The 25,017-nt window shown below is 40.0% G+C and overlaps 5 protein-coding genes across 5 annotated transcripts; 1 reads left to right on the top strand and 4 right to left on the bottom strand.

The window, feature by feature from the left end:
- Positions 1-1,013: 1,013 nt before the first annotated feature.
- On the bottom strand, positions 1,014-1,474 carry LOC306820674 (histone H2B 1/2-like). Its single transcript, XM_079338598.1, has one exon. The coding sequence runs from the start codon at positions 1,437-1,439 to the stop codon at positions 1,065-1,067; it is 375 nt and encodes a 124-aa protein (XP_079194724.1). The 5' UTR covers positions 1,440-1,474; the 3' UTR covers positions 1,014-1,064.
- Positions 1,475-3,757: 2,283 nt separating this feature from the next.
- On the bottom strand, positions 3,758-4,227 carry LOC306820672 (histone H2A-like). Its single transcript, XM_079338596.1, has one exon. The coding sequence runs from the start codon at positions 4,193-4,195 to the stop codon at positions 3,812-3,814; it is 384 nt and encodes a 127-aa protein (XP_079194722.1). The 5' UTR covers positions 4,196-4,227; the 3' UTR covers positions 3,758-3,811.
- A 310-nt stretch (positions 4,228-4,537) lies between these two features.
- Positions 4,538-5,017, top strand: LOC306820667 (histone H3.2-like). The gene has a single exon (XM_079338590.1). The coding sequence runs from the start codon at positions 4,554-4,556 to the stop codon at positions 4,962-4,964; it is 411 nt and encodes a 136-aa protein (XP_079194716.1). The 5' UTR covers positions 4,538-4,553; the 3' UTR covers positions 4,965-5,017.
- Positions 5,018-6,146: 1,129 nt separating this feature from the next.
- On the bottom strand, positions 6,147-8,942 carry LOC306820660 (uncharacterized protein). The gene is made up of 2 exons (XM_079338583.1): positions 8,551-8,942; positions 6,147-7,821 (listed from the first exon to the last, which is right to left on the bottom strand). Exons 1-2 carry the CDS (start codon positions 8,558-8,560, stop codon positions 6,560-6,562), a joined length of 1,272 nt encoding a protein of 423 aa, XP_079194709.1. The 5' UTR covers positions 8,561-8,942; the 3' UTR covers positions 6,147-6,559.
- A 9,796-nt stretch (positions 8,943-18,738) lies between these two features.
- Positions 18,739-20,794, bottom strand: LOC306820663 (GTPase IMAP family member 9-like). Its single transcript, XM_079338586.1, has 2 exons — positions 20,736-20,794; positions 18,739-20,012 (listed from the first exon to the last, which is right to left on the bottom strand). Exon 2 carries the CDS (start codon positions 19,999-20,001, stop codon positions 19,030-19,032), a length of 972 nt encoding a protein of 323 aa, XP_079194712.1. The 5' UTR covers positions 20,002-20,012; positions 20,736-20,794; the 3' UTR covers positions 18,739-19,029.
- Positions 20,795-25,017: the final 4,223 nt, after the last annotated feature.

The following is a 25,017-nucleotide window of genomic DNA, read 5'->3' as shown; positions in this document are numbered from 1 at the left end:
AAACATTCAACATGTTGCTGCTGGAACTCACATTGTGTGGATCCCACACACTGTTGATTTAACCATTTCTAAACCATATTAATTTCTCTTTAAGTCCTCATTAATTCATATAGAACCGAGACATCTATACATATTTTTATTCTGATTTTACTGTATCCACAACTTCAGTTTTGATTCTGATACGCATGTAACTGCATCGTAAATTTATAATGAATAAATAAACAAAAAATATTTATTATTTATTTAATATTTAAACAGTAGTACTTCCTCTAGGAGATTGGTGATTCTTATTAAGCAACAATTTTTTAATTATTTATCTAGTTTAAACAAGACTTCGGAAACAGAATTCAGAGGCCTGCAGAAGATTGTTCCACGTGTCTCGATGTTTGTTACTAAAGCCACTGTAATACTTGATGCACTGGCCTCATGTGTATAAAACAGCAATAAGTACAAACACAAGCCATCACATCACTTGTATAACGCGTATAAAGTGCAGATCTTTTAGGTAATTATAAATTTACGATGCAGTTACATGCGCATCAGAATCAAAACTGAAGTTGTGGATACAGTAAAATCAGAATAAAAATATGTATAGATGTCTCGGTTCTATATGAATTAATGAGGACTTAAAGAGAAATTAATATGGTTCAGAAATGGTTAAATCAACAGTGTGTGGGATCCACACAATGTGAGTTCCAGCAGCAACATGTTGAATGTTTGCTTTGGCAAGACACTCAACCACAAATTGCTCCTGCTTATTAGTCCGCGGTTTGTGAGTGAGCACTAATGGATTGCATTACTCTTAGTTTATTTGTAGACTAAACTGGTATAAAAAAAATAAAATAAACATGTTTTATAATATTGCTAGCTATTTTTAATGCATATTTACACTTTGACGCATATAAGATGAATAAAGGATTCTTCTTTTAGCTGCCATTTGTTTTTATGTACACATACATTTATATACAATTCTTAAGAGTAATGGTAAGGATGTCAGGCTCTTTTCAGATCTTTTGGGTGGCCCTTAAAAGGACCTTTTTGTTGTGGCTGATGAATCAGCAGGTTTACTTGGAGCTGGTGTACTTGGTGACGGCCTTGGTGCCCTCGGACACGGCGTGCTTAGCCAGCTCTCCGGGCAGCAGCAGACGGACAGCGGTCTGGATCTCCCTGGAGGTGATGGTGGAGCGCTTGTTGTAGTGAGCCAGACGGGAAGCCTCCCCGGCGATACGCTCAAAGATGTCGCTCACGAACGAGTTCATGATGCCCATGGCCTTAGAGGAGATCCCGGTGTCGGGGTGGACCTGCTTCAGGACCTTGTACACGTAGATGGCATAGCTCTCCTTCCTGGTCTTTCTCCTCTTCTTGCCGCCCTTTGCGGTGGTCTTGGTCACGGCTTTCTTGGAGCCCTTCTTGGGAGCGGACTTCGCTGGTTCAGGCATGATGTGTTCAGGAGTGAACTTCACAGACGGATAAAAATACGGCGGGTCAGTTCGCTGAATATATTCGGTCAGTATGCAAATTAGATGCGCTGTTGCTCACACATGATTGGCTGAAATTGGAGCACTGGGTTTATTCACATTCAGGGGGGTCTGGAGGATTTCTTGGACCCATGAAAAGATTTTTAAGTTGGCCCACATTACTTTGATTACTTTCCTAAGACTCTCAGGCCAAAGCCTTAAAAGAGATGTTTCAATGTCTCATCCCCGGTACAGTAATAGTTTTAATTCAATTAATCATATTCAACAAGATTTACACATGTATTCGCTTGGTCCTCCATCTACATGATCATGTAACATTTTATATCTTTATTTTGTGGTTGCAGTAGTCCAATATACATTTAAGAATTTATATTTTGTTTTACAATCACCAAATATCAACTTATAGTGAGTTTTACTTTTAGCTTAGGCTTTCAACTTGTCCCATTGTGTTTTGTCTCCACCTGTCCAGCACTCCTGTTTAGTGCATTGGACACATTTTTAATGACGGGAATTTTCAACAATAAATTAAGGTCACATGCTCCCAAACTTGTTTTTTGTTTACTTTAATACATCAGACTTTTTTTTGTAACTTCTTGTTTCGCCCCCCCCCCCCCAAGAAGTTTGGCAAACAATTTATTTGACGAAATGGTTGTTTTTGGAGATGGAGGAAACACAGTTGAGAGTAATAAACATTTAGACACGATGTGGGCTTTAAATATGTTTACACAGTCTTTATAATATTATCCTTAATTTTACTCTGTACTCTCAGCTACAGTTTTTTTTCCTAATTTAATGTAGCACCTAAAGCACATTCATAAAGCACCAAACGAGAGGATCCAGATCTCTTTGGTTTTCTAACTTCATACACATGACACCATGATAAAACTAATCACACAAGACACCCTCTTTAAAGCCTGTAAAAAAGGCCTGAGTTAAGATGGCAGGTCGTCTGGACCCGGAGACTTACGCTATTTAACCGTTTTATTTTATCTTTCCTATAATCCCCCAACACTCATAAAAGTCGAGGGATCCCAGGGTTTGAATAAATCTAAAAAGGAGCAGATGGCGTCCCACATTACCTCAGTCAGCGCTCACGATACAAATGACGAGTTAAAATCTTTATCTCTTACTCTGATCTGCACTCTCTAAAACAACAATGAATAATTTAAATTTGGGAAGTGTGAAGTTTTTTTTTTTCCATAGCAATTTAACAGTCAGAATATTTTTCCAATTAAAACAAACACAAGTGTAGACACCCTCAACCCAAAGGACTTGAGAACCAGGCTTCGTAAAAGCAATCTGCAGGTGACAAAAGCAAAACTTTTTCTGTAGTTTACATTTCATTAAGTAGACACTTTAGTGCAAAGGGGACGTACATCTGAAAGGTGGAACAAAATGAATAAATAGAAAAGGAAAGAAAACCAGTAAAGTGCCAACCGATAGTTTTTGTTGTTACAGACAAACATTACAGGATGGTTTAGATAGATCCAGAACGCTGCTGCTGGAGTCCTCACCAAGACCAAGAAAATGGATCACATCAGTCCAGTTACAAGGTCTTTACACAGGTTCCCAGTCTGTCCGAGAAAATATTTAAAATACTGCTGCTGGTGTATGAAACGCTGAAGGGTTTAGGGGCAAAATATGAATGAAAAATTAGTGACTTTTTGATTAAATTTGAACCAGAGCGCTCAGGTCGTCTGCCGTTCAGTTTCTTTTTTCTTCCTTTTAAGACTCTTAAGTCTTAAACTCTTAAGACTTTTAAGTTTGGCAAATATCTTCAGTCTTTTTTTTTTTCCAATATTCATGTTTTAAAGATAAAAAAAACTTTCAGTTTCTATGCTCTGTATAACTGAAATAAACAACCTTTCAAAAAACACCTAATACTCTGATGTTTGTTTTGTTTTAGGGAATCTTGAAACTAAAAGTTTTTCTCAGTCATGATGCTTTTAATGTCTTAAGGACTTTGAATTGCCAGTTGCTGAGATGTGATTTATTATACATGTATAATAAACTTGCCTTACATTGTCTCAGATTTTAAATGGGTAAGAAGTCTGTTACAGACTCAAAAGGATTAGTGCTGTTCTTTAACACAATATTCTGAGGTATACATTTTTGAGTTAAATGTTTTTGGTAACTCATTGAATAGAGAATCAGCCTTCACAACTCTCAATCAGATTTGCTGGTTGAGTGTCTGAAATGTTTTTATACTGGCGCTTAAGTTGTACAGTGAATATTATTAGTATAGATTTATGTTATAAGGATTCGCATCTCAGTTAAAGTGTAGTGTGGCTCTTAAAAGAGCCTTTGTGTTTATTGGATCTGGTTGTGGGCATCTACTTCTTGGGGGCCTTCTCGGTCTTCTTGGGCAGCAGGACAGCCTGGATGTTAGGCAGCACGCCTCCCTGAGCGATGGTCACTCCTCCCAGCAGCTTGTTGAGCTCCTCATCGTTACGGACAGCCAGCTGCAGGTGACGGGGGATGATACGGGTCTTCTTGTTGTCACGAGCAGCGTTTCCAGCCAGCTCCAGGATCTCAGCGGTCAGATACTCCAGCACGGCCGCCAGATAGACGGGAGCACCGGCTCCAACACGCTGGGCATAGTTTCCTTTACGGAGCAGCCTGTGAACACGGCCGACCGGGAACTGGAGTCCGGCCCTGGAGGAGCGGGTCTTTGCCTTTGCTCTGGCTTTCCCTCCGGTTTTACCTCTTCCACTCATTTTCAGTCAATCTTTTCTGAACTAGTCTCAGATAGAAATGTTGCTCGATAACGGCCACAACCGGCTTTATATATCCACGGAGCGCGCGGGTCGTCCGGCTGGACCAATCAGAAAAGAGGCGGCCCGCTTCAACGTTTAACGGACAGTTTGAACTTCTTTTCTCCAATCAGCAGCGGAGATTGAGGTAGGGGCTCGCGGCCCCCGCAGAGCTGTGCGCGTGGAGCAGCCCGTCACCAATCAGAGGCCAGAGCTCTGAAGCAGCGTCATAGTTTCACTTCCGCTCCTCCGCTTTAAGAGCAGCTCGCATCTGCCGGGTTTATCACACTTTTTCTTCCGCTTAGAAGAAGGAGAAGAGAAAATGGCAAGAACCAAGCAGACCGCTCGTAAGTCCACCGGAGGCAAAGCCCCCAGGAAGCAGCTGGCCACCAAGGCTGCCCGTAAGAGCGCCCCGGCCACCGGCGGCGTCAAGAAGCCTCATCGTTACAGGCCCGGTACCGTGGCTCTCAGAGAGATCCGTCGTTACCAGAAGTCCACCGAGCTGCTCATCCGCAAGCTGCCCTTCCAGCGTCTGGTCCGTGAGATCGCTCAGGACTTCAAGACCGACCTGCGCTTCCAGAGCTCCGCCGTCATGGCTCTGCAGGAGTCCAGCGAGGCTTACCTGGTCGGTCTCTTCGAGGACACCAACCTGTGCGCCATCCACGCCAAGAGGGTCACCATCATGCCCAAAGACATCCAGCTGGCCAGAAGGATCCGAGGAGAGAGAGCTTAGACCATCTCACAACAAAACAACCACAACGGCTCTTTTAAGAGCCACCTACCTCTCACTGAAGACAAATATCCTGCACGCATGTAGCTATGAATGTCATTTTAATTTACCTCAACTATACCTTACTTTGATTATTTCTTTCCGCTCCAACGAATTTCAAAATACACTTATTTGAACATCAATTGTCACAAAGTTAATCCTGCACAATCACATGTTCCTTAACTGATCATTTGCCGCTGTCATTTCATCACAATGTGTAAATATTGTCTAATCACAAGTGTCTCAAGATACTTCACAAAAAGCAGGTAATATAACTCACTACAATTTATTCAAAGGCACAATTTTAATTAATCATTAGCACTAAACAACCTGAGGGTGAATATTTAAAAACAAAAATCTACACTATCGGATAAATGATGGGGGGGGGGGAAAAAGCACAATGTTAAACACATGCTCGTACAATCATTCATCTAAGAAATGTAAAGTACCATTAAGAAGACGCATTGTAAAATCATCAATATCTAAAGAAAGAAAAAAAAAAACAGCCAATGACACCAGTGACCTGTACACGTTTGTGGTTATTTTTAAAGCAGCCAGTTTATGCTCTCTTCTCAGATCCTCTAAACTAGCTTCAATTCAGTGTCTAATTTAGACCGCCATTCATCAAAACATGAAGCAGCACAGTTAGCAAAAGGAGCCTGGTGTTTATTGTTATCATGAATACAAGTTTTATAGCATCATTTATTATGATTTCATTTTACCACAAGATGGCAGCACAGCCTGTATCAGGTTTATAGGTTATATAGGTTTTGTATGTTTAAATAAAATCAATTAATTATTTAAATAAAAAATGTAAAAATATATATATAGTCAATGTCCTATAGGCAACCATAAATTGGGTGAGTTATTTGAAAAATTATACAGTGTAAATCGAACTATGAAAATATTTTCATACCAGAGAATTACCAATGTATTTGATTAACTCAGACATTGTCACTCTCTTTTCTCTTTGGAATAGATGTTATTAACTTTGTCATCTTTATGAGCTGTGAAACTACTTGAGAAATGTCATTATTACTACGCCTTTGTTTTTTACTTTGGTTGTGCAGTGTGGGTGGAGGGTATACTTTCCTTCTTTACCAATCACAATCCTGATTTAAAAATGACTCAGAGAAAGATTAAGACTAATTTTCACGTCTTTATTTCTTCAGTTGTTGAAAACATTTTTTTTCTATTTACATGGTTAAAAACACACAAGATGACAGGAACCATTCAAGCTTGAATCAAAGTCATTAAACAGGTTTTTCATACAAGCATTAAATAGCAAAGATCAACATGTCTGAAGAAAGGCTGAAAGGTCATCATAGGACAGTGAGAACATTTTTAACAGTATAGCAGACAATAAAGCACCAGCGTTCAAAGATAGTAATAATTCTGTCAGACTTTCTAATGGAGGGCAATGAGAGAATTTATACCATGAAAAAGCGTACGATATATATTATGTTGCTACAGTTTGAAAATACTCATTATTTAATCATTCGAGCTGATTACTGTGTGCAACAGGTTTGTTGTCAGCCACGTGACAGTGGGACCGCTCACTAAAACAAGCTTTTGAAAAACTTAACAGCATGTTGGCCAATTTTTTTCAGATGATATAACGGATTTGAATCTTCTGCTTCGTCTCTGGCTGCAGATTCATGCTGATTCTGCAGCTTGTCCACCTGGTCTTTCAGATCACTGTCAAACTGTTCCTTTAGTTTACTCAGCTCTCTTTCTTTTTCTTCTCTCTCTCTCTTTCTCTCTGTTTCTCTCTCCTCCCTCTCCCTCTTTCTCTCCTCGGTCATCTCCTGCTTCTCCCTCATCCTCTCCTGCTTCTCCCTCTTTCTCTCCTCGGTCATCTCCTGCTTCTCCCTCTTTCTCTCCTCGGTCATCTCCTGCTTCTCCCTCTTTCTCTCCTCGGTCATCTCCTGCTTCTCCCTCTTTCTCTCCTCGGTCATCTCCTCCCTCTCCCTCTTTCTCTCCTCGGTCATCTCCTCCCTCTCCCTCTTTCTCTCCTCGGTCATCTCCTGCTTCTCCCTCATCCTCTCCTGTTTCTCTCTCTCTCTCTCGGCCTGGAGTTCTTCACTGATCTTCTTCATCTGTTTTTCATACTTTTTCTGTACTTCCCTCTCGAGTTCTTCTCTTTCTTTACGTATTTGCTCTTCTTTCTTTTTCAGGATGCGTTGTTTCTCCTCCTCGATTGCTCTCTCAGCCTCTTGGAACATCTCGTTGGTGTAGTGGCTTCCTCCGTTCTTCTGGACTATACTTCTGATCTTCTGGAGCAGCTCAGTGACCTGAGAGTGATCTTTGTTCTTGTTATTGAAGACATGGTACTGGCCGTTACATCTGCCCACGAGCTCCTGCAGGTCTTGACTTTCACCTATGAAGTCCTCAATGGTTTGTTCTTCAAGTTGATCCCCCCCAGTAAAGAGAACCATGCTGTATTTGTCTGCTGCCTGGCCAAAGATGTCTTTAATCCTTTGCACCGTCTGCTTCTCCTCTTCAGTGTATCTACCCAGTCGGATGACCACCAGGAACACATGGGGTCCAGGAGCAGCATAAGAGATGCACTGGGTTAAATCTGCAGCTGTCTTGTCCTTGCCAAACCTGGTGTCAAAGAGGCCCGGCGTGTCGATCACAGCAACCTTCTGACCATCCACTGTGCCTTTGCCCTTAGAACAGTCCACAGTCATAGACTTTGAACTGAACTTTGATTCAAAGCATTGTCGGCCTAGAATGGTGTTTCCAGTGGCACTCTTTCCAATGCCGGTTTTCCCCACCATCACGATCCTCAGCTCCTCGTTATTTGTTCTGTTGTATCCTGTGTGAAAGAGGGAGGATGAACTTTAATGTACATCAGCTGAGTTCATACATTTTGCTTAATGACATTTAGTTATACAAACGTTAGGGAAAGCAGCATCTGCACAGACGCTTGTGTTAAAAGAAGAAACATGTTGTTGGGTTCTTATCCCATAATCACATGTAAAATAATATAAGTGTTCGGCAGTCAACTGAACTTTAACAAATGCCAATTTGATATCCAAAAGTTTTTTGTTTTTTTTTCAGCTGAGGCAAAATAAACACAATCACAGAGTTTTTGTTGTTTTTAAACATTTATGTAAAAAAAAAAAAAAGGAAAAAAAAGTGAGGACAAAAATGAAACTGTGCTGTATGACAACAAAGGGTTAATTTATGGAACGACTGCAGTGACAAAATGAAAACATGTAACACACATTAGGTAAGTTGAAACACATTTTCAAGACTTATCTAACAGATATAAAACTCAAGACCTTCCTCTCTGTTATGTTACAAAAGAGAGGTACTTTTATTTGTTCAAAGATCCAACATTAATCCATCATGAGCACTAAGCAACATTTAGAGAAGTAACAGTGGCAAGAAAAAAACTTTATTTAAGAAGCAGAAACCTCAAACTGAAGTCACATGTTTAACAGTCACCAAATAGTCAAGAAACTGTTTTTGTAGCTGAATAATCTTAAATGTACTCAAACATTTCAAAAGGTATAAAATAAACTTGAATTCATGGACTTACTTGTAGACATTTTTGGGGTGTAGTCGACGTCAGTAATGTTCAAGCTGAAAAGAGAAGAAGGTGCAGCTGAAGTGAAGACACTGAGTTCCAGTCTGTGCTGCAGCTTTTTATATACAGTCTCTGGCACCAACCCACAAACAGCTCGTCACAATGAAAGTGAAACTGTGAATATTGTGTCACAATGAAAGTGAAACTGTGAAGGTAAAGTTTGGTATTAACCTGTTGTTTGGAGATGTAGTTTGAAGAAATGGAGTGGTCATGTTGGTCAATAATCAATGCAGTCTCACAGTTTGCGTACAAATAACACGTCAATGTGATGTTGTGCAATGCATACGCCAAATTGCAATTTGACGTGCATATGATACGCCTAGCAACACATAGCGACTGGTTAAGGTTAGAAAAGGGATTGGGAGAGGTTAGAATAGTTGTCTATGCGTAACCCTTTGACTCCTCCTGACGAACGTTAGGGATTGGCACGCAAAAATGCAATTTGGCGTAGGCCTATGCATTGCACGACACTACAAAGTTGTTCTATCAAAACTGTGAGATCAGGCTGCAATAACGAACGAACCCCCTCACCCTGTCGCACCCTCTTCCAAACACTGATGTTCTGGCCTTGTTGACTTCAACAAACCTGAGAGCGTTGCCACCTTCAACAGAGACAGACTCCCATTATGCAAGCTATAGTGTTGAGTATTAGTATATAGTATTATAGTATTCACTTTTATCTTGATTTTTTTACAGATTCCCAAATTTTATGAAGGCAAGCAATGAAATCCAATTCATGTATGATCCAATATATGAAATCCAATGTATGTATGAGTCACAGGACCAGCCAAACTATGAAAAAAGTGTGACTTATAGAATGGAAAATAGGGTAATATTTTTATCTCTCGAGATTATATTGAACGTGTACATCATCAAGATCAAATCAAAAACGTATATTGATTGGCATATATTAAAGGGCAGAATTCCTTTTAAAACTTTTTGCTATTGAAAATGCTTTGTCAGACCTAATCTAAACTGTGACTTATCAACAGCATCATCATTTTTTAACATGCCAGTTGAAACCCTCTGAACTGTACTTTGAGTCCTGCAGAGTCTCTTTCATTTTCTGTCTCAAATGGGTTATTGATCCCTTCATTTATACATAGCTCCCACCTGATTATCTTGACTGACTCATTTCTGGGAAGTCCTGTGGATAACTTATCTCTTACCCTCCACTCCCTCTGCATTTACAGGAAATACAGCAGTTCCCTCAAGTGCCACATGCAGTAACTCTATGGAGTGGATCAGCCGATTAAAGGTGAATGGAAAAGCAGATTAATGTTTCTGCTGTAAAACTTTATTGTATTCAACACCATAAATGCATCTTGGTTAGCAGTGACTTCATGTAGTTATTACATAATAATAATAATAATAATAATAATAATAATAAGAAGAAGAAGAAGAAGAAGAAGAAGAAGAAGAAGAAGAAGAAGAAGAAGAAGAAGAAGAAGAAGAAGAAGAAGAAGAAGAAGAAGAAGAAGAAGAAGAAGAAGAAGAAGAAGAAGAAGAAGAAGAAGAAGAAGAAGTCAGTGTTTCTAAACATTTAAAAACATCATGTACATGTTGAGTTAGGACTGATTTTGTTATCGGTAACCAACTGAAAACCATGACCGTCTCATGTGGTCATCAGAAACTATTATAATCAATGGCTGAAGCCACCATGATGCCCCCCATTGGGATATTAAATGGTGTATTTAAATCCTCAAGTTTAGGATTTGGCCTCTGACATTTTTGAAGAAATCAGTCTAAGCAAAGTTATAATAATAGATCAGATGCACTATAAAACATGTGATGTAAATAGATGTTATTGATTTTACAGTGATTGCTAAATGCATTGCATTATGAGAGGCATCGTGGCAACAGGTCACATCCATCCTCAGTTGAGGCTCGTCGATCCAATGCAACAAACGAGATTCTCTGGCTTGGCGGCAAAACAGTAACAATCTTTTTCCCTACATCGAGGCACTTTCTTGCTCCATTGTTTTTTCCCCTGGTAGACAACTACATGAAATATGTGCAGGCTGAGCATTTATTTGGACTAGAGTTGGGAACTGGAAGGTCGCTGGTTCAAGTCATGGTGTCAAATATGGAAGTTGGCACCACTCTCTGATGTCTATTCATTAACGTCCAGAAGTGTGTGTGCATGTGTGTTTTGTTTATGCACTCATGTAAAAAGGGCCAATATGTGTGTTTAGCATGACCTTTTATGTAAGCTGCATTCCTCGAGGTGATTTTAATTTTAGTGTTTAATTTTAGTGTTGGTCATTAGATGTTGTTCCCTGAAGAGTTTTAACGTTGTGTCCCAAGCTTTGTACCTGAATTTCCCTCGGGATCAATAAAGTATCTATCTATCTTGAAAACAAACTGAGCAAAACAAGATGTAGCCTCTTGTTTTCAGTTTAGTTGTTGCTGAAGTAGGTGCAAAAAGATTGCATTTTTTCTAGGGATGTTTACTAATATTTAAGTGGGTAAGATCTGTCCCTTATTCACCACTTGTCACTTAAATCTTAATTTATGTTGAATCAGATTTCTCTTCACTGTTGTTTAACATAGCAGCAGCACCCCATCTTGGGTTCAAAAAATCACCATGCATTTATTACTGGGTATGAGTGTTTTTTTTTTCTTTTCAAAGACTGTATTTATATATATTACTTTACAATTAGAAGGAAGAAATCCAATCCTGTTATTGGTCCAATACTGACTCGTGTAAAAATACACCGATACATGGGGCTCAGCATTTCATTTAATTTCTATGTTATTCTGTGTTCAAGGCAACCTCATGTTCATACTGTATCCTGTCTGGTGTGCGCTGGTAGACTTTTGCATTTTCATTGCAACAACTAAAAAGCTGAGATCTAGAGACACAGCAGTTTGTCAACAAATCAATACTTTTTTTAGACTTCTGAACATGTGCAAAAAAAATGAGGAGTGGAGTTACAAGCTGGATACTTACCACAGATATGTGGAGCTCTGATTTTAAGACAATGCAACATGAAAGAGCCATGAGGCTGCTCTTTGCAGCTCAACAAGGGTTTACTGCAGGGGTGTCCAAAGTGCGGCCCGGGGGCCATTTGTGGCCCTTGAGTGGATTTTTTGTGGCCCTTGACTTCAAATCGAAGAACTAGAAGATTTTGGCCCCAGGCCTCATCAGATGGCATATTTCGTTCTTTTTTTCTTTTTCATGTTAGCGAGGGAGACCTATAAAAGCCTGACTATTCTTTCCAAAAAATTAGAACACAACAGTTTCCCACTGCAATTAGTTATTGTGTATTTACATTATTTTTTGAAGAGGTCAAAATACAAAAAGTTCCTTCAAATATTTAAAAAAAAAAACAAATAAAAAAACCCTGTGGCCCGTGAGCGATTCAAACACAACAATTTTGGCCCGCAAGAAAAAAAGTTTGGACACCACTGGTTTCCTGTATAAGTGGAGGGTGAGTGATGCCATTAAAGTGGTAGACACGTTGTGGGACATTTTCTCTCTCTGTTCATATTCATGCCTACATACAGTAATATTCAGGTGCAGAGGCAAATACTTCTTTAATGCCTGCCAGCTGAAGTGGACTTTAGCATCTTGTTGACAGCGGTCACCATATTGAAAATGTTGTCTCAAACTACCTTTTGGGCAACCAAACACCAGGTATTTATCTAATGGAGGTTAAAGAGCATATTGCAGGTTAAAAAAAGTTGAAATTAACACTTCATGTTGTCTGATAAGGGCTGTAGAATAAGTACATCAATTTTCTGTATATTCTTCAACACATAAGTGCTCTAATCTACACTCAACAAAAATATAAACGCAACACTTTTGTTTTTGCTCCCATTTGTCATGAGATGGACTCAAAGATCTAAAATTCATTCCAGATACACAATATTACCATTTCTCTCAAACATTGTTCATAAATCTGTCTAAATGTGTGATAGTGAGCACTTTTGCTTTGCTGAGACAATCCATCCCACCTCACAGGTGTGCCACATCAAGATGCTCATCAGACACCATGATTAGTGCATAGGTGTACCTTAGACTGTCCACAATAAAAGGCCACCCTGAAATGTGCAGTTTTTGCTTTATTGAGGGTCTGGGGACTCAGAACCAGTCAGTATCTGGTGTGACCACCATTTGCCTCATGCAGTGCAACACATCTTCTTCGCATAGAGTTTATCAGATTGTCAATTGTGGCCTGTGGAATGTTGGTCCACTCCTCTTCAATGGCTGTGCGAAGTTGCTGGATATTAGTGGGAACTGGTACGCGCTGTCGTATACGCCGGTCAAGCACATCCCAAACATGCTCAATGGGTGACATGTCCGGTGAGTATGCTGGCCATGCAAGAACTGGGACATTTTCAGCTTCCAAGAATTGTGTACAGATCCTTGCAACATGGGGCCGTGCATTATCTTGCTGAAACATGAGGTGATGTTCATGGATGTATGGCACAACAATGGGCCTCAGGATCTCATCACGGTATCTCTGTGCATTCAAAATGCCATCAATAAAATGCACCTGTGTTCTTCGTCCATAACAGATGCCTGCCCATACCATAACCCCACCACCACCATGGGCCACTCGATCCACAACATTGACATCAGCAAAGCGCTCACCCACACGACGCCACACACGCTGTCTGCCATCTGCCCTGAACAATGTAAACCGAGATTCATCCGTGAAGAGAACACCTCTCCAACGTGCCAGACGCCATCGAATGTGAGCATTTGCCCACTCAAGTCTGTTACGGCGACGATCTGGAGTCAGGTTAAGACCCCGATGAGGACGACGAGCATGCAGTTGAGCTTCCCTGAGACGGTTTCTGACAGTTTGTGCAGAAATTCTTTGGTTATGCAAACCAATTGTTTCAGCAGCTGTCTGAGTAGCTGGTCTCAGACGATCTTGGAGGTGAACCTGCTGGATGTGGAGGTCCTGGGCTGGTGTGGTTACACGTGGTCTGCGGTTGTGAGGCCGGTTGGATGTACTGCCATATTCTCTGAAACGCCTTTGGAGACGGCTTATGGTGGAGAAATGAACATTCAATGCCCGAGCAACAGATCTGGTTGACATTCCTGCTGTCAGCATGCCAATTGCACGCTCCCTCAATGCTTGCGCCATCTGTGGCATTTTGCTGTGAGACAAAACTGCACATTTCAGAGTGGCCTTTTATTGTGGGCAGTATAAGGTACACCTGTGCACTAATCATGGTGTCTGATGAGCATCTTGATGTGGCACACCTGTGAGGTGGGATGGATTGTCTCAGCAAAGCAAAAGTGCTCACTATCACACATTTAGACAGATTTATGAACAATGTTTGAGAGAAATGGTAATATTGTGTATCTGGAATGAATTTTAGATCTTTGAGTCCATCTCATGACAAATGGGAGCAAAAACAAAAGTGTTGCGTTTATATTTTTGTTGAGTATATGTCCCACCTTAGAATGATCTCTGTCAAAAAGAGCTTTTGCGACGGCACTTCTGTCAACATGTTTAGTTGAAAATGCTTCGACACACATGGAAAAACATGCAAACCACAGTTTAAAATATGTTTACAGTCAGATTTCAGAGAAGAGCGATGTTTTCATAGTGCTTCAACGTCATGAACTACTCCGAAGGGATAACGGGAGTTAGTGTAGATCATGACCGCTTTAGATGCTAATTTGCAGGCCTCAGTTAAAGCCACTAGTTCTGCTGTTTGTGCAGAGTAATAAGATGACAGTGAGCCAGAGGCCCACACATTGTTTTCAGAGCAGACAGCGTATTCTACCCTCTTCAGTCCAATGTCAGAGCAGGAGGAGAAACCATCAATGAACAGGATTAGGTCAGGGTTAATCAGGGGTCGGTCAGAGAGGTCAGCACGAGGTGTGCAGACCTGATAGTGACATTGGGGAGGCCAAGCAAGATGGTGGAATAGCGCAATCACCTGGCAGCAGACAAGTGTCATGCATTTTGATCAAGCAAAAATAATAAACATTACGAGAAACAAGGACTGTAAGATCGGAGCCAAAAAATGTCACGTGAAGCTAAAACAGCTTCACGTGTAGCTGCTGCTACAGCTCTAAAAAAAAAAAAACAGGAAGTTCTACAGCCACAGGGTCAAATTTGGATGAAAAGTAGGCCACCGAACGGAGTTTATCACCACACATTTATAACAAGACAGAAGAGAGAAATCCTCCCTTTTCATCCACCATTTCAACAACAGGACAGGAGGGGTCAGGAAGACCCAAGGCAGGTGACGACTGAGACAGGGCTTGTTCTAGTCAAAATCAGAATCAGTTTTATTGGTCAGGTATGTTTAACACCCAGGGAATTTAATTCAGTAGACTGTGCTCTCTCTCTCTCTCTTTCTACAAAATAAACATTAAATAATAACAAATAGCTAAAATATAAACAATAGCTCGAAGGAGCGCTCAGCTTCAGGAAGAAACATGCAGAGAGAAACTGTAAACTCTAAACAACTCTTCCTGAGGCTCCATCAAGGACACACAGATAGCAGCCACGTGGGCGCTCCAAAACAATGTTAGAGTCCGTCTGTCAGAGGATTGTTTGTACCATTGTTTTCCATAAACATGGTCGAAGTCATTAGACGCTTGAGAGGTACAGTGTAAGTCAGTAAGTCGCTTGAAGTCTGAGTCAGGAGCAACTTTTCTTTTGTCATTTCAATAAATTGATGGGTCGATTGTCCTAACTGTAGTCTCAACTCATAGATATATTTCAGTTCAAATGGGCCCATTGTACAGCTGTAACACGTGTCAGGATCATCATCATTAGGTCCATGATGAGAAACCAGAAATGAATGACGTATCTTTAGATTAGAAACCCTTTCTCTAATGGTTTCCCCAGAGGCAGATATAGAATAAATCTATCTGCCACTATATCTAATTGGGGTAGACAAAATAAATCTGTGATCTATGATCACAGAATGAGTAGCCTCAAAATCAACCATAAATTTAACCAGTTTCCCCAAAATTTCTATCGTAAAAACACAGGTTCGTTTTGAAATGCGGGAGAATCAAAATAACATAAGTACCCAAAATAAGTAAATAAACAAAAATTCCTAAACAATAAGTAAATAAACACAAGTTCTAAAAATAAGTAAATAAACATATGTTTCTGGCAGGGGTTGTGTTTGTAACTCTAAGTGTGTTAATGCCTCCTGTGTGTGTAACCTATGTGAATCAGTAGAAGCAGGCGCCGTTTCAACAGAGTGTAGCAGTGTGTGTGTGTGTGTGTGGTATCTCACGCCCCTGGGCAGGACCCTCAGCAACCGGGTTGACGTCTGCACCTGGAGTCCCAACCTCCCGTCCGTCCCCACCGGTGGCTCCTCCTTCAGCTCCTCCTCGCTGCGGGCAATCGTCCCTTCAACGGTCAGGTTGCCAGCAGTAATGGTACACGTCAGAATGTCAGTCAAGGGCTCGGCCCCCTTCGCATCCGTGTCTTTGGGACAGGCCCTGGAAACGGGCAGCAGCTTATGCAACAGTGTCTCTCTTTTCTTTTCTGCGCCCTTCTCGCTCATTCACCACGTCCTGAGCGTGTAAAACGTGTCTTTGGAGCTCTCCATACCGTACACCATGACGCCATGTGTGCCTTGCAACATCCATAATCCATAATGTGGTTGCAGAGGAGGCCTGAGTGACGGTTAAAGGCTTCCATCAGGCAATGCAGGAAATCAGCAGCTTGCTTCTCTGGGCGCTGCATAACACTCCTGATAGCGCTGGTATCAGTGTTTCTGAAGTCGTCTCTCAGGTCTCAGGTCAGAGTAGCAACAGCAGCTTTGTATTCCAGTGTCTGTGTTATTCCCATCTGGATGCTTTGCTCTTTGGTCTGGAGCTGGCAATGTTAGGGCTGTCATAACGTTGCGATGTTGAAGAACCATCAGCTGGGCCCTGTTGACCATGGGAGGAGGCTGGTCGTCTGGTTCCGGCTGGTCTGGTTCCAGTGGTGGCAGGGACGGCGGCATGGGAGGGTAGGAGTCCAGGTCCAAGTCCGTCACCCTGAGGGCCTGCAATGGTGCCTGCAATGGGGCATATAAGGAGACAGGCGTGAGGTCACTAGACCTATATGGAGGTGGGCTGAACTGGTTTTTTCTTCCAGTTACATCTCCACCTTAAACTCTTCCCTCTGCCATCTTTTACATGACCTTTTTTCCTCTCTCTCTTTTGCAGCGAGAGTCTCACTGCAGTTTTCCACATTGTCATGCATTTGCTATGACTCCCATATCTTTTCAAATCCTTAACTTTCACCTTTACCTTTTTCTTTTATTTATACTATCTTTATTTATATTATTATTATTATTATTATTATTATTATTATTACTATTATTATAACTGATTTAAGTTCAACGAAACTCATTCTGGAAATCCATATTCAATCATCCACTCATTCAGACATTCGAAACATTTTTCACCGTATTTGTTTTTTTTTGTTGTTTGTTTGTTTTTTCCCTTTTTTCCTGTTTTCTCTTTTTCTTTTTTCTTTTTATATCATAATTTTACACAATGGACTGTCGGGGAAAGGTACTTGACACTTAGTGGATCCGGACCCCATGTTACAGTCAAGACGTCTCTTGCTGGCTTTCCTAACTTTATAGTGCCGAAATGCTAAGGGCACTGGCTTGCCACGAGGATATTCTCACACATTGAACATCCCTGGAAAGTCCCCTGATTCTTCACTTTTATAGTGCTCGAATCATAAGAGCACTGAGTCCCCCGGAGAAAATCCAGAGCTCCTAGCTTCATAAAGTTTGAAATACTAAGAGCACCTTGAATCTTCCACTGGGAAGTCTGATTCCTTTTATATTTTTTAGTGCTCGAAATCATAAGAACACTGAGTCTCCAAGAAAAAATCCCGGATTTCTATTTTTTATAGTGCATGAAATCATAAAAACACTCAATTTTCCCCCTGGAAAATCTCCGGTATTTCAGATTTTATTGTGCTTGAAATCATAAGAGCACTGATTTTTCCTTGGAAAGTCCCTGATTTTCTCTCTTTATAGTGCTTGAAATCATAAAAACACCCGTCTTCCCTTTCCCAGAGAGTCCATAATTATGATTTGAATAGTATCTCACCCAGTATTCTCTCGGATCAAGTCCGTTGGATCCAGGCGGCCGTAGACGCAGGAAACGAGATCCTGGCTCCCCTGTTCAAACAGGTGGACTGAGTTTTTTTCTTTCCTCAGGCTGGCGCCAAGCACCGTTCTCCCGTTCCCCTCGTGTATCAGCTCGCTGGATCCTGCCGACAACGCCAAATTGTTGTGGAATTTTTTCCATTACCAAAGAGTGAAAATAAAGAGTGAGAAGACAATCTATCCCCTAGTGTGAGAAAAGAGACTACATGACTATCTCCCAAGGCTGAGAAGGAGATGGAGTCCAGTGAGAAAGAGCCTGGGTGACTCTTCCCACATGTACAGAGTGTGAGAAACAGAATAAAGGGAACAAAATGATGGGAAACAAAACACCCAATATGCTGTGCATGTAGTATTCTAAGACATTTCAGATACATTTCATATGACAGATTCTATGAGACCTTCGTAGTACACATGGAGTAAAATTTTCCATAACACTATCTATCTATCTATCTATCTATCTATCTATCTATCTATCTATCTATCTATCTATCTATCTATCTATCTATCTATCTATCTATCTATCTATCTATCTATCTATCTATCTATCTATCTATCTATCTATCTATCCATCCATCATCCATCCATCCATCCTGTGGGTTATTCATTTCTGAATTTCTTTAAAAACAGTATTGTTAACGTATTTTCCTATGATTAGTTAAGTTTTGTCTTTAACCTGCAATATGCTCTTTAAAGCCCGAAATGTAACAACTACGCAAAATGTATCAATGACCCGAAATGTTTAAAAAAAAAAAAAAGTGGTAAATAATGTCACAAAATGCTGAGCCCGAAACTTAACAAATTGTTGTATTTTCAAGTTATTATGTTGTGGACTCAGCATTTTGTCACATTATCAACTAGTTGTTACATTTTGGGTTTTGTTACATTTTTTTAATAACTATAAATATTTTGGGTTTTGTTACATTTTTTTAATAACTATAAATATTTTGGGTCTTTGTTATATTTCGAGCTCCAACATGTTCTTTGGCCTTCTGACAAATGAGCTACGTGAAACAAGGAGAGATAAAGAGAGTGTTAATACAGGAAAAAACTTCAACAAGAAAACAGGAAATAAATGATTTGACACAGGATATTGACAGCCAGTATTTTATTATTAACAACTGAATTTCAATTTTCTATTTAAAAAGAAAAATTACGCAATCAAATATAATTTCTTAAAAGAAAGTAAATTGGAAAATCTTCATCAGCAGATCAGACCTTGAAAAAAAGCTAAAATAAGCATCATCAGAGGATACTGCAATGGATGCATCTCCAATATATCATCCTGTTTCTCCTACTGAAATAATTACACAAAAAACCTAATCACAGAATTACACACTCATCATTTTGTTGTTGCTGTGATTGCCGTCTCAATCTCTCTCTTGCCTCTTCCAGTGCTTGTTCTTGTTGTTGTCTCATATTTTCTATCTCCCTCTCTCGTTCCTCTTCCTCTCTCCTCCTCTCAGCTTCCCTTTCTGCCATTTCCATCATCCTCTCCCTCTCCCTCATCTGCCTCTCCAACTCTCTTTCCCTTTTTCTCTCTTGCCGTTCCCTCTCTCTCTCAGCCCTGAGTTGCTCGTTTATTTTCCTCATCTCATTCTCGTATTTATCCTGAAGTTCCCTCTCCAGTTTTTCTTTCTCTCTTCTTTTTTGCTCTTCTTTCTTTTTCAGGATGCGTTGTTTCTCCTCCTCGATTGCTCTCTCAGCCTCTTGGAACATCTCGTTGGTGTAGTGGCTTCCTCCATTAATCTGGACTATACTTCTGATCTTCTGGAGCAGCTCAGTGACCTGAGAGTGATCTTTGCTCTTATTATTGAAGACATGGTACTGGCCGTTACATCTGCCCACGAGCTCCTGCAGGTCTTGACTTTCATCTATGAAGTCCTCAATGGTTTGGTCTTCAAGTTGATCCCCCCCAGTAAAGAGAACCATGCTGTATCTGTCTGCTGCCTGGCCAAAGATGTCTTGAGTCTTTTGCACCGTCTGTTTCTCCTCGTCAGTGTATCTGCCCAGTCGGATGACCACCAGGAACACATGGGGTCCAGGAGCAGCATAAGCGATGCACTGGGTTAAATCTGCAGCTGTCTTGTCCATGCCAAACCTGGTGTCAAAGAGGCCCGGGGTGTCGATCACAGCAACCTTCTGACCATCCACTGTGCCTTTGCCCTTAGAACAGTCCACAGTCATAGACTTTGAACTGAACTTTGATTTAAAGACATTTTGTCCCAGAATGGTGTTTCCAGTGGCACTCTTCCCATTTCCTGTCTTCCCCAGCATCACGATCCTCAGAGTCATTTCTTTTTGCTCTGCAAAGAAGAATAAATAAAATCTTTTTTTTAATTGATGTTGAGACTCTCTGAAACTTTGTATTAGCGACATTCCAAGTCCAAGATGGCACCCGTGGATGAGGCTGCAATCTTACTTTTTTATCTCTCCATATATATATTTTAAAAATTACCAACTTTTATTTCAATAGACCTATAAAATATAAAGGCAGTAGGGAAGACAACAAATCATTCACAAAACTGTACCTACCACCACAATAACACCAAAAAAAAGAGAGAAAGAAAGAAAGAAAAGCTATTAGAGGTTCAAAGGTCTCAGGGTAATGGACTGTTATTTTTCAGGTCCATGGTTTTCCTCCTCTGGCTAATAACCTGCTCCAGTCATTCTGTTGATGTTGGTGTTTAACTTGACAACTTTGTGTCCTCTCATGTCTTTACACAAATAGAAACAATAAGAACAATAGAAAAACAACAAAATGAGCAAAAAAAAAAAGTTCAACTTACAACGTGTCTGTCATCCTCAATGCATCAACATGTTTATGTTCTCTAAATACTAATAAAGAAAGGTTAATGTCCCTTTATGTAGTCCTTGTATCTTTCATTAAATTATCAATGCAGACTGCCTATCACATATGGTCACTCACTAGATGCAGACAGATACAAAGCTGGAGGAAATACAGGCTGATCAGTTGTTGTTCCTGTTGATAATCTCACACATAAACACAATATTAGATCATGACTTACCAAAGAAGTAGTTATATTTGCTGGCCGTGTTTGGGTCTTCAAAGTGCAGGTGCCAAGAGGTGCAGACTCAGAGATCTGTGTCTTTCTGCTGCTCCTCTTTGTTATACAACTCCATGCTGCAAAACCACACCCACAAATATCTGAACCGCATACAGAAAGTGAAAGTGAAACTTTGTTTGTGTGAGCTTTTAACAGTCTTTGGGGAAACATTAACGCCCCTCTGTGTATATTTTTCTATCTCAAAAATGTATTTATTCATTCGTGAGATCTACTTCAGCGAGTTTTTTCTATTAATTGTTGAGTTATAAATGGACTAATTTCCTGGTGGGAGATTTTATCTTTTAAATATCTGCTCCATTGTTTGCTGTTACTGCTGATACTACACATACTTTTACATTGATTACTGACACTGTAGATATAAATCTATGTTATTCATTATTATTACAAATACTATGTTGTTATTGTTGTTGTTGCTCTTTGTCCCTATCCTTCTTCCTGCATCCCCCTCTATCCTACTTTTTAGCATAACTAATCAAAAGTCACATATTTTCCTCCTTATCAACCAGTCTGAAGTCTGAGAGCTACCTAAAACATTTCTGTGAAGTTTCTTGTTTTAAATTCACTCTGATCCTGTATTCGATCATGCCTATCAGTCTGTGTCTGACCCCTCTCTGAGAGGGCGCGGGCTTTCTGGCTCCATGTCCTATTGTTTACGGTGAGAAGGCAGACTCAGAGGGCAGAACAAACACCTAGCTGTGGGAGTGTCACCCACCTGGGGGAGGGGCTACTGCCCTTTGTGATGTCATGAAGGGAAAATCTCCAAACTGCTGTTTGAGCACACATTTTCTGAAAAGAGGAGCAGGCAAAGGATCGAGAAGATGGATTTATTTGGTTGTAGACAGACTACAGACACGTATTAACTCATTCTCCGCCATTGACGGAATATTCTGTCATTTGGTGTTTTCAGTGTAATACGATAGGGGGCGCTCTGGCGGACATTGTGAAAAAGTTACAGGACTGTGGGGTCAAAAACCAACAAACAAGACCACCCGCTGGAAAGTAGAGAGAAAAAAACCAAACATTTTCTTCGTCCTTATTTTCCAGCGGTCGGTGTTCTATCAGTCTGTATGTGAGTTTGACGCGCGTCAAAAAGTCAACATTAGCCGTATAGATATGAGATAAAAGCTCTTGAACAGTACAAACATGCCGGCGCCAGCAAGGAGATATTCGGCTGCGGAAACTACAGAGTTAATTATCGATACAGACTCTGATAATTCATTTTTTGACCTCCGTGAAACTGATCTGGATGAAGACAGCAGCGGCGACAGTGAATGGAGGGATTCAGGACGTGTAAGAGGTAAGATATGATCACGTTATGTTTTGATTCACCGTGATAGCATATGCATCTGATAATTCATGAGATAACGTGACGTCGAAATAACATATCTCTCATTTTTGTACATAAACTATGTACCAAACCAATTTTTGACGGACATTTTATTGTAATTTCCAGACACAGAGTCCAGGTCTCCAAGGTCCAGACATACACGTAGGTGCAAGAGGTGAGTCATGATACCATATTTTATTTAGTTTGATAGTATGTTACTTGGATTGTATGATTATTAGATACTACAAGACAAGAGCATCTGCTAATTTGTGAGATAAGATAAAAAAAAGAAATAATTTAGCTTTCATTTTGTACACAAACTATTTACCAAATGAATCTTTGATGACATTTTACTGTCATTTTACACACAGAGTCCAGGGATTCAAGGCCCAGGTGTCCTTTATACAGAACTACTCAAGGTGAAAAAGGTAAGATATGATATGAAGAGGCCGAAAAATAACGTTTGTCTCTTTGTGCACATCACACTGTTGAATAAAAAAATTGTCTTTCTAATTATTTACAGGTCGAACACAGCAAAGAGGCAGAGGTCGGACCTGTGGATCTTATGGGTGTGGTGGAGGTCAAGTACCTGGTGACCAAGCAAGAGGGTCTGTAAACCAGCCAGGTGCAGGTCCTGGTCCAGGTAATCTGATGTGGAAAGAAATGAACTGGCAGCCAAAAAACTTTCCTTTTCACTGAGAATCCTGGAGCTCTAAATGATGCTGCTGCTCTTGATCATATCATTCCTAAGCCTGACCTTGAAATGCACTGGTCTACAGATGACATTTTGGCCACCCCCTACTTCAACAAGGTCATGTCCCACAACCGGTTTGAAATCATATGGAGATTTCTACACTCCAATGATTATGAATCAAGGCCAGCAAATAGCACTGACAGGCTGTACAAAGTCCGCCCTGTCTTATATTACCTTATATCTAAATTCAGTCAAACGTATCAACCTAACACCAACATTTGCATTGATGAGGGTTTGCTTCTGTGGCGTGGACGGCTAGCGTTCAGGGTGTACAATCCCCAAAAACCTGTCAAATATGGGTTCAAATCCTACATCCTTTGTGATTCTGACACAGGCTACTGTTACAACATGAAACCCTATTGCGGAGAAGGCGCTTCCCTGGAAGACACAGTTGTCTCTCTTCTTGATCAGGTTTTTGTTCAACTAATGTTTTATTATTGAAAATAATAATGATATTTAAGTGTTTGTAAAAACAAAGTATTTCTGAGTGTATAAGAGAAGAAAAATGTATAATATAGTTTGTAAATGTTGTAGTGCTACACTATTCAAAGAAAATTAATAATTTTATGTACTCATTTTTATTTATTTTAGTTATTTATTTTAAAATATAACTGTAGTTGTCAAATGAAAGTAAAAAGAATCCAAATGTAAACTCAAAATCACTTTTTTTCTTGAAAATAAGTGTGTTTTACAAAAGTGCTGTTTTCTCAGCTTTTTGTCCGGAATGTTGTTTTTTTGTGAAAATGGCCGACATTCAAGTGCTGATGAAAAAAGATTGAATGAAGTTTGAATAAAATAGTTTTTTGTATATGAAAGCAGAGGCTCTGATCTTTCTTTGGATGTGTTCAATATTTACATATTCAAAGAACAAAATATTCTGTGAGTCTTGAAAGATTGGTGAAAATGGTGAAAAAGGCTGGCGCTGGCTGGCAAACATTCTAGAATTCTCTGGCGGGGAAAGAGTTAATTTTTAAAAAACATGGTAAATTGTAGCACAAAATGTGACCTTTAATGTTGGGTCATTGTAGATAATATAACAGAGATGGACTCTTACCTGCTTTTGTATCAGTGTTTTGAGATAACATTGGTCGTAAATTGGCTCTATAGATGGATTGATTACTACTCGACTTAAAAAGGCCAGTAACTAAGAGATGTAGTCAGCTTTATTGATAAACTAGTTTTGATTTTTTGATTAGTATAACAACACTGATTATTCTGAATCACATCGACAAGACTGATAACTGACTGAACTGAAAACTCTGTCGACTTTTAATTTAAGTGTCAAAGAAACTGTCGACAGAAGTACCTACAGCATGTCCGAGTGAAAGACCCTGGAAACAGAGCGGAGTTTTTTTTGTGGGTTTTTTGGGGGGTTTTATAAATACTGTATTCTTGTAGCTGACCTGTGGCTCCTCTCCTGCACATGTAATTTCTCCCTCTCTTCCTGATTCCTTACTCTATTGACTTTCCTCCCAAATAAAGACAAACAAAAATCATACAAAGAAAATAAAACATTGTGACTTCCTGCTTAATTAAAGAACTGAGTTTTTTGTATTGGATTAAAACATTAATTTATACCTCCTATCTGCCATGATTATCTTTGAAGCAACATGTTTTCAAGTTTCTGTCTGTACAATAACTCAACACTTGTAACTGCTGCTCACCCCTCCCTCCAGCATTTACAGGAAACAGCAGCAGTTCCTTCAAACACACTTCACATATTCCCCCAGTGGTGGAAAGTATGGAGACCTGCAGTTATTTAAGAGATTATAAATTCATTAAAGGTATGGTATACAACAGTATTAAGTATTAAAAGCCAAAATCTCAGACAACCTGTTTAAATGACTCTCTTAATTTTGAGCAGTCCAGTTTCCCCATTACATCATTACATATAATAGCATCTGGGGTTGCACCAAGAAACTTCATTTCTATCTGTAGCATTAGGCCAGCATTGTGTACATGTCGAGCTGGATATTTGTCTTGGTAGAGCTGCTCTGCCTTTGGCTCGTTCGCAGTGCTTTCCACGTTGCCTTGACAAATTCATCTGTAACTTTTTTTTTTCTTTTCAATATTTTTCAAAAGTTACAGGCCGTCAGCCTTTCCTCACGCTCTTTGTGCCATTTTCTCACAAGCAGCCTGTT

This window comes from Symphodus melops (genome assembly GCF_947650265.1).
Source record: "Symphodus melops genome assembly, chromosome: 2".
Taxonomy (NCBI): domain Eukaryota; kingdom Metazoa; phylum Chordata; class Actinopteri; order Labriformes; family Labridae; genus Symphodus; species Symphodus melops.
The sequence above is the reverse complement of the archived record's forward strand: the minus strand, read 5'-3'. Positions and strand labels throughout refer to the sequence as shown.

Coding starts and splice junctions, on each gene's coding strand:
- LOC306820672 (XM_079338596.1), bottom strand. CDS start 4,195: ATGAGTGGAAGAGGTAAAACCGGAGGGAAAGCCAGAGCAAAGGCAAAG.
- LOC306820674 (XM_079338598.1), bottom strand. CDS start 1,439: ATGCCTGAACCAGCGAAGTCCGCTCCCAAGAAGGGCTCCAAGAAAGCC.
- LOC306820667 (XM_079338590.1), top strand. CDS start 4,554: ATGGCAAGAACCAAGCAGACCGCTCGTAAGTCCACCGGAGGCAAAGCC.
- LOC306820663 (XM_079338586.1), bottom strand. CDS start 20,001: ATGACTCTGAGGATCGTGATGCTGGGGAAGACAGGAAATGGGAAGAGT.